The sequence below is a fragment of the Haliotis cracherodii genome, unplaced genomic scaffold, assembly GCF_022045235.1.
Source record: "Haliotis cracherodii isolate W230 unplaced genomic scaffold, xgHalCrac1.p SCAF_3, whole genome shotgun sequence".
NCBI classification, from domain to species: Eukaryota; Metazoa; Mollusca; class Gastropoda; order Lepetellida; family Haliotidae; genus Haliotis; species Haliotis cracherodii.
In genome coordinates, this window is record NW_027266286.1 from 75,522,266 (window position 1) to 75,531,528 (window position 9,263).

Consider the following 9,263-nt stretch of genomic DNA (forward strand, 5'->3'; position numbering starts at 1 on the left):
TTAAATAATTATATTTGTAATTATAGGCTACAAAATGCAAAAATGCGGTTATTACAATATTCAATGGATGTTTGTCAATACTTTTCGTGCAAAAAGAAGAAGAAATAAGATAGCAATCGACAGAGAGAATGTATCTAATGTTTTGAGGGGATAAGAGAACTTACAATTTGGCGCTTTTCTATATACGACTGTGACGTCATATCGCGTGCCTTACAATGAACGGCATTATGACGTCATGATGGTGACGTGCGGTGTAGAACAAAAGCATTTCAAGGCTTGCTTAGTTTTCTTTAGGGGTGTCCACCTCATGTTCGCTGACCAAGTTGCCGTGCTTATTTGCTTTGCCTGTCATATGTTCGAGTGAAGTATTACTTTGTAAACAAACTACTTGAGTAAATATAAAGAGAGCGCCAAATTTTGTTAACGGTTCTTGTCGGTGATACTTCCCTATTTCATGTCGACAATACACTCAAAATACTGGATTCGGTGTTCGGTTCCAAATTCATTTTAGCGCGGTTAAATCTACAGGTAACCTAGCTCTACTTTGAAAACACAGTTTGCTTATCTCCAAATTGATAATTGAAAATCAGTGATGAAACCAGGTGCCCGCGCGAATGGGCAAGTGTGTCCTGACCTACAGGACAGCACCCGCCTCCCACAAAACATGCGGTACAAAGTATGTGTGTTGCCTGACAAAACAGGTTACGGCAATACAAACAGTTTACGGCAATACAAACAGTTTACGGCAATACAAACAGTTTACGGCAATACAAACAGGTTACGGCAATACAAACAGTTTACGGCAAATACAATCGATTTCAATACAACTGTTTCTTCTCTTATTTCTTAAGAATAACTGCATCACCTGTACATTGAAGTAAAAACACTATGTTTCATATTGATTGACGTTATCGATCCCTTTACAACGTCTGTTGGATTAGCTCGAGAAATCCACACACTGACAGAGTGCAGGTCCGACTGTTCAGTGCCTTACTGTATCGCGCCATGCTGGGAAGAGTGCATCTGAACCTAACATGTCTGGGCCTTCTCGTCCTCGTGTCTTTGTTGGTCGTTGCACTCTTGAACGACAGTATCATCCATAACATATCGTTTTCCACGCTTTCGGGACAGAGGTCCAGTCCTGGCCATGCTGTATCAAAGCCTATGCTGCCTGACTTGTACGATCAGCAGAAACGAAAAGCACTTGACATCATGAACACGGTGAGATATAGTAGTTACACAGACATTTTCACTACCCACAATATCATACTGTCAAGTCAAAGTGAAAGAATATATATTTTGAGTTAGCAAGGACGGTGTCCTGGCGGACTACTTTAACAACTGATGGATGCATGTACAGATGTACCCTTAGGTTACGCTGGAAGTACGTAATGACAGTATATACACTAGGCGGACTACTTTAACAAGATTCGGGGAAAACATGGCATCCATGCGGGCCTCGCTTACGAAGTGTCACGATTGCTTCCCAAGTGCCAAGTTTCCCAACTCCCCAATGGTCTCGGTGCCTTAAGTTTAATACCTCCCAATCTGTTGACTGACATTGAGAGAGTACCCGGGTACTCTCCGAAAAGCTGTTCGACCAGTCAGCGCTTCCTGGGAGAAGTACCATTCGCTGTCTGGGCTGCGTGTAGAGGGGGCAAGGCCCCTGAGCTGATAATGAGCCTAACCAGCCTGTCTGTGCCAGGATCATCCGAACCTTCTTTTCTGCATTTATGCTTTTACTTATAATTATGATGATGGTATATGATGATGATGACTCCTTGCTTTCTGGCATTGAATGTTTCATTGCAGTCGATGTTTACATTCAACCAAGCATTCAAAAATCCATGCTGGTGGGAAACATCACTTGATGACAGCAACTGTGTTGATCTGATGGAAGACGCACGGAAACCACTGCAACAAGCGCACAGAGACCTCAGGGCCGACAAGAGGATCCTGCGATGCCTACCGTATTTCCAGATAGTGGGTCAGGCCAAATGTGGAACAACTGATCTCTTCAGTAAACTTCTCATGCACCCACACGCTGTACCGACCATGCTGAAGGAGACGCAGTGGGTTAGCCGCGTGCGAACAAGTACGTTTCTGTAGCTGATCTATATCTACGAGCTGTCAACATTTGCTCAACGTATAACCATCAACGTATAACCATCAACGTATAACCATCAACGTATATATATATCCCTACCCCCATCTCTTACATGAGTAAATGATGAATCGACAAACAACTTCATATGAAAGCTCTAGAGCTGAGCTGTGTTGGCTGCTGTAATTAATAAATATATTTGATTGTTTCAGACCAGTTTTGTTCTCCCGTAAACACGTACGTGAACTACTTTCAAAAGAGTGCCAATAGTATCAGACAAGGATTGCAGGATAAAGCTATAATAGGTAAACCACTTTGTCTATGATGTTTGATCATAATTTTTCATAGTTCTGTTTTAGATATTGAGATTACTACACGAGTGTCTGTCAGATACGAGTTGTAAGATCAATGGTATCTGACAGGCACGACTGCAGTAATCTGTTTCTCGCACCTTTTTAGCATCGAATCGATCCATTTTGTCTATTCTCATGATCGCAGTAGCGCATTAATATATAACACCACTATCATAAGCGACGTCATCCTATGTACTGCTTACTACTCATTAATAATGTGACCCTACACAAAAAGGTGACCGCCATATCTGCGGATTATCAAGGCATTGATGATAATGCCAAACTATACAAAAAAAGAACGCGCTGGGTGCCGAGTTTAAACAATGTTTACTTCCGTATGAGTGAGTGAGTGAGTGAGTTGGGTTTAACGCCGCTTTTAACATTATTCCATTTATATCACGGCGTGTCAGCTTAATGCGGGAGGAAAGCCCAAAGTGATGCAGGTCTCAGACGTTAACCACTTCGGTGAAACCCACGAGCACGGGTATGGTGCTGACAAACCTAGAAACATAATCGGGGTGAACCGGGATTCGAACCCACAATCATAGGTTTCTGGCGTGTCCAGGGGACGCAACTCTGCACAGCGAATCGCGGCGCCTTAGACGACTGGGCCACCCGTGTCCCCACTTCCGTATGACATCCATACCGGTGACCGACTTTTACAAAATGTCTTCTTCACTGACAACAGTACGCGGAGTTTCTAGAGGAGGGTTTTCGTTGATTGAGGGATCGTATACACATAAATGTGTGACGTAGGTAATCAAAAACATTCTGACAATCTGCCTACTGTTATTTGTTACCATGTTTTCCAATGTAACAAAGAGAATTGGTCAGAAATGCAAATAACTACCGTCTTCGTTGAGCGTGATTTAGCATCAGTTATAGCGTCACACAGGACGGAAACTTTTACGGCTTCTGTTGAATTTACCACATCATTGTAATGTATATATGTGTAATTCCATAATTAGGGCAACATTATTCTTCCCGTGAATAATCCCAAACGCATGATCGAGCCAATGTATGCAACAATTAAACGAAAGTGCCTCTAAAAATGCTACACAGTGTAAAATCTGAATTTTGCTTTGTTTATATTTCAGCAAGTACAGTTTTCGTTTCCATGCCTAATTTATTTCGCATGATTTCATCTAGATTATTTGCATTGGTGACAAAGACCATTTGTCACTTGTTTCTAAAATGTATGAGGAATTCAGGGATGCATGTATAGCAGCTGAGTTTGAAATATACCTGATGAAAAAGGAGCCTCATAACCGGCATTGTGTAAACACAATCCAATATGGCGGTACACTTCGCATTCTACACGATTCTAGGCTTATCAGCGACGTTTCAGAATTATCATTAGTGATTTGATACCCGTAATTACTAATATGCTATTTTCCTACTCTAATTATTCGAGTAAATATCGAGTAAATTAGATTTCTAAACACACAGTAAGTAACGCCGTGAATTGTGATTTTGCGAGATTTACAAATTAATGTACCTAATTTTCAGAAGTCACTTTCAGTAATTTTTATTTGCCTACAATGACATTAAATGACAAACAGAAGGGAGAATACACTGTGAAGTGTATTAGTTTGCGTGATGTATTTTGAATCTTATTCGACTTCGAAGTGAGGGTTGAAGAGGAGGGACATATGTGTCGCTGTGGCATCCAGGGGGTTTTCACTCTGAAAAAACGATAATGTTGACATAACAACAGATTATGTAAGTGATCATAATAACAAACTCGCTGACGAGGACGAGTTTGTTTATTTTTACACGGTCCTGTGGTTCAATGCAGACGCAGGTGAACATTCGACTGAAGAACAAGCATCTTATGAATGACTTACACTCAGGAAAGTAGTCCGTTATCATCTGACCTCAGTTCAACACCATGGAGTAGCCAATCACGGGCCTGGAATTCGATCTCACACAATAATTTGATACCAGTTATCTCAAATGGGTTTCTCACCCACAGGTGTGTAAGAAATAGAGAATCTAACCCGAGTCTTATTTGATATCAAATATATCAACACGAGTTTTTTTCCACTTTTATCGACGAGTGTTGATATATTTGATATCAAATAAGACTCGGGTTAGATTCTCTATTTCTGCCACTTTTATCAACGAGTGTTGATATATTTGATATAAAAAACACGAAGGTGAGATTTTATTATCATCCAACATCATTCTTTCAACTTTTTCAATTTGTAGACAGTACTTAGCAGTGTCTTCAGTGTAAAAAGTACTGCAAACAGCTTCAGTAGCAGAGCCATTAGTGATGTCATTTGATTGTGACGTCATGGTAACCAGAGACGTCACAATAGTCTGCAAAGCATTGTGATGTAATTTCATTGCAGCGATATCTACAGTGTAGATATCGCTTGACCTCACCCAAGCGATACCTCCTGTGGGAGCCAGTTTTGGATGATATCTTGGATTGACCCCTGATCGTATCCATGTGAAGTACATGCCGTTGTGTTTATTTCGCACAAACACCTTTGTAAAGGGTAGTGGTCTCATAAGCGAGCTATGTATTTGCAATTTCGAATTCCGAAATATATGCAAAAAGTTAACGTAACCTAGGTTTATCTAACCAATAAAAAATGTCCATTTAAAAAGCGCCTAACTCAACATCGATAATATTCTGATGTCGCATACGATGTTAGTTTAAAGAGACGTTAAAAAGATAAGTCGTAAGTTGCGCTTGAAAGCAGAATGGGTTTGCATTATCCGAGGATAGTCTGGAAGATTGTTCCTCTTCCTGACTGCTGCTAGACTGAAAGATCGAAGGCCACGTGATTAAAGTGTCAATCCGGGGACTTCAAGAAGATGCTTAGGTCCTGAAAGCAAGACCCTGGTGGGTCAGGATTCAGTAAGTAGATCACAGAAGTAGCCAGAAACAGAGCCGTGCACACGTCAAGGACAGCATCTGTAAGTCCTCTCCTGCTCTCACTGACCGACACTGATGTGCTGGAGTGAAGCTGTCAAAGCTGAAGTGTTCTGAATCAGTTGCAGTCGAGGGATTAGGTCCTGAGCTATATTATGTAGCAAACTGTTGCCACAGTCACGGCAAGACAATATCAGGAATCGTCCGCATTGGACGCATGTCATTCCTACCAGTTGGAGACGGGTGGGGTGTTGAAATCGCTTTATTAATTATGTATATGTTTTTATTGAACACGGACTAATTATTTTTCAGGGGAAGCTACTCCAAGCTATTTGTCGATAAATCGATTGTGGGACCTGTTGCCAGGCAACGAGGGGTGCTGGGAGCCATGTGTCACTAATGCTGACATTATCCACCACCTGAATCCAAACACGAAGATCATCATAATTCTCCGCAATCCCACTGACAGGTGACTGGTTGTGGAGCGGATCGTGTAACAGACAGCGTTATAACCAAGCTGACCCACGGGCACGACTCTGTCGGGATGGGTCTCTCCTTGAGCTGTTCCACGATGTGCTGGCGTTCTAATCACATATTTGTCCCAATCCCCTATCTATTCATTCAAACTCGTGCTCGTATGTTTCGTAACAGAACCAAACGTCTGAACTCACTTAGCAGATATGCACGTCCTAATATTATTGACACGCCGCCCTGAGCATTGTTAAACTCATTCTCATCTCCGTGATTTAGTTTAGAGAGAAGAAGTGTTTTTGATAATTCCTTTGAAGCATTTCTACATACAACCGTGAATGCAAATCATGCACTTCCTGATGCGTGTCTGTTGTTACGGTTGCAGACTTTACTCCTACTACTTCCACGTGGAGCGAATACGTCAAGAAAGGGCGTATAAGGGTGAGTTCCACCAGCTGGTGATGCGGGAGGTGGCAGAGTACCAGGACTGTCTCAAAACCAACACGCCCCGGAGATGCGCTTACAACTACACGTCTTCATCTGTACCTACGAAAAAGGTACTTAGACACTTTGGGGATGATTTCGTCATCTTCATATGCTTCAAATAATTATACTATTGTAAGTTAAGAGTTTTTGCCTAGGAACAGATGCACCCAATACTCAACATTCAAGTTTTTGGTCTTTTAATACGCTTATCTGCTTTCTCAGCTTCATCTTTCAGAGTATCATGGCATGTTACAGATCGACCTCAGAAGAGGGTTATATTCGATATTTGTCACAGACTGGATGAAAGTATACCCCTCGGAGCAGATGCTCATCCTCAGGTTCGAAGACTACAGAAACAAAGTAGAAGAACACCTCCAGCAGGTTTTCTCTTTCCTCGACCTCAGTGAGAACTTGTTCATTTGAATCTGCCAAAACGTGTTGAATAGCAATGCATTTAGGAAACAATCCTAACGGTAGCCGTGAACCAAGCGCATGACATTGTTCATATTTCATACACACGCACAAATATATTCAAAGTTTAAAAATATTTTGTTCATCTTTCATAAACTGTGAAGTGTGTATTTTCTATATATTAATCTAATGGCGCTTGCAGTCACACGGGTCGGACACGGCGCCACATTACCTGAGCAGTCCCGTAGCTAAGATGTGATGATTAAGCGTCTTTAAACCCAACTCACCCACTCACTCACTAGTTTGTTTGTTTATTGTTCAACGCCGCACTCAGCAATATTCCAGCTATATGATGGCAGTGTGTAAATAATCGAGTCTGAACCAGACAATCCAGCGATTGACATCGTGAGCATCGATCCACGCATCTCGGATGCGATGACATGCATCAACCAAGTCAGCGAGTCTGACCAGCCGACCCCGTTAGTGCCCTCTATCGGCATAGTCGCCTTTTATGGCAAGCATGGGTTGCTGAAAACCTATTCTACCCCGGATCTGCACGGGTCCACTTGCTACAAGACGAGAGTTGGGTGATCATGAGTATCTCACCGAAGGAAATGAAGAAATGTCACTTCCTGTAGCATACACAAACAAACCTTAGGACAACATGACGGAACCTGATCCTCATCAGCTTTCAGTCAGGAAACCAGGTGTTCCAAAATCGTTTGACAATATCCTGCTCTGAACAACTGATTCAGTGTTACTAAATTATATATGTCTCCGAACATTTTGCCACTCATATGCCTTGTATATCACATATATAGATATAACAATTCAATCGTTCATATAAGATGAAAACCACGTGCGTATGTACAAAGATGTTACATGCACCAACGTAACGATTCAATTCACAGAGCTCGTAACCTGGCCATCTTATGTTTCAGTGCCACTTTCCCAGAAGAAGATTACATCAATAGCTAATTCCGCAATCCAAAATAAACGTCAAGCATCCAGTAGAAAGTTTGGTGACATGTGGACATCGACAAGGGAGGTTCTCGATAGGTTCTACAAGCCATATAATGAACAGTTGTCTGCTCTACTACAGAACGAGCGTTACCTATGGCGTAAAACTGTGAACTGAAAGACTTTAGGTTAAACACTCTCATAGAAATCACGAGAAATTAATTTACATTCGTGTGAATGAAATATTGATTCTCGTAAACAATTGCGCTTTACAAATGCCAACTAAATGGTGGTACCGGGGATTCCAAAACACTTTAATTATCTACTGAATACTGTCATGTCAAATGTGCCTCTTCTCAACTCAAAACAATATTGCCAATAGTTTATGTTTGTATCAGATTGCAATACGTCTTTGTGGGCGTTAAATCGCAATATTTCTAGTATTTCAAGATCAGCTATGATAAAAGTGCCTGGTATGAATCATTCTTATATCTGACGCCTTTTCATTTTTTATACTATCTACATGCTTGAACACTTACCAAATATAGAAGGTATTGATTTCCTTGATGCAAATGCAATACTGAAGGAGTCCGTGGTATCGACTGAATCCACCACGTGTCCATGCATACTAGGAAAACGCCTGCATGCATTGAATCCCGTTGCAACATCATGGGAAAAGGGTGGGGCATGTTTGAGTCTACTAGATACACGGACCGAGTAAATACCGAATCCCCAACTTGTATACAGGGGATGGAGTAAACATGATACATATATTGAATGCCTCAGGTGCTATTGCAAAATCGGAAGAGGGTGGCGATCCCATACCATGAATAAGGCACTCGGGAATCACTAAAGAACTGCTTTTAGATATAAAGTGTTTTACAATAACCGAAACAGTTTACATTAGAAACGGTGATACTACTATTGTGATATAGCAGCCTTGATGACATCTGAAAAGATATAAACATGTCAGTTATTGAAATATGGCCCAATATATCGGGAACATATCGGGATCATATCGGAATCACAACTCTTGATATTGATACTGTCGAAACAGGCCGACAGTGATGTCGTTTTCAAGAGAAGTCACAACATTCAGAACGCTATAAAAGCCACAGGAAAGCCACCATCCAGCCACAAGCTGGGACCATCAGGATCAGTGTACCACATTCCCTGCAATTGTAGACAGCCTTATATTAGCGAAACATCAAGGCCCCTCAAAACCCGAATCAAAGAACATCAAAGCTCAGTCTCCAAAGATGACACTAAGTCAGCGTTATCAGACCATATCCGACAACCCAAGCCACATCATCCAGTGGGACAAAGTCAAAACCCTCACCACCAACCTCAAAGACTTCAAAATCCGAAGACTACAAGAAGCCATCGACATCAAAAGACTCCAATCATCAATCATCATCAATGTAAGCTATTACATACCCCAGGCGTACCATCAACTCATCAAAGATCCCAATCAGTCATAATCCTTTTGCTTATATTACTTGCTTCACCCTTTTGGGTACATAACAGGCTTCTCCACTCCAGAGTACTACACCTTAAATCTACTGTTCTGTATACACACTGCCTCCTACCC

The 9,263-nt window shown here is 41.5% G+C and overlaps 1 protein-coding gene across 1 annotated transcript; it reads left to right on the top strand.

Annotated features, from left to right (window-relative positions):
* Positions 1 to 979: 979 nt before the first annotated feature.
* Positions 980 to 8,135, top strand: LOC139475014 (carbohydrate sulfotransferase 15-like). Its single transcript, XM_071258230.1, has 7 exons — positions 980 to 1,221; positions 1,813 to 2,095; positions 2,317 to 2,409; positions 5,657 to 5,813; positions 6,201 to 6,372; positions 6,557 to 6,704; positions 7,654 to 8,135. Exons 1-7 carry the CDS (start codon positions 1,006 to 1,008, stop codon positions 7,848 to 7,850), a joined length of 1,266 nt encoding a protein of 421 aa, XP_071114331.1. The 5' UTR covers positions 980 to 1,005; the 3' UTR covers positions 7,851 to 8,135.
* The last annotated feature ends 1,128 nt before the right edge of the window (positions 8,136 to 9,263 follow it).

Excerpts from the sequence above, each read along its gene's own strand:
- LOC139475014 (XM_071258230.1), top strand. The coding sequence starts at position 1,006 with ATGCTGGGAAGAGTGCATCTGAACCTAACATGTCTGGGCCTTCTCGTC. Across the intron at positions 6,373-6,556 it reads CATCTGTACCTACGAAAAAG|ATCGACCTCAGAAGAGGGTT; the intron begins GTACTTAGACAC and ends GGCATGTTACAG. Across the intron at positions 6,705-7,653 it reads TTTCTCTTTCCTCGACCTCA|TGCCACTTTCCCAGAAGAAG; the intron begins GTGAGAACTTGT and ends CTTATGTTTCAG.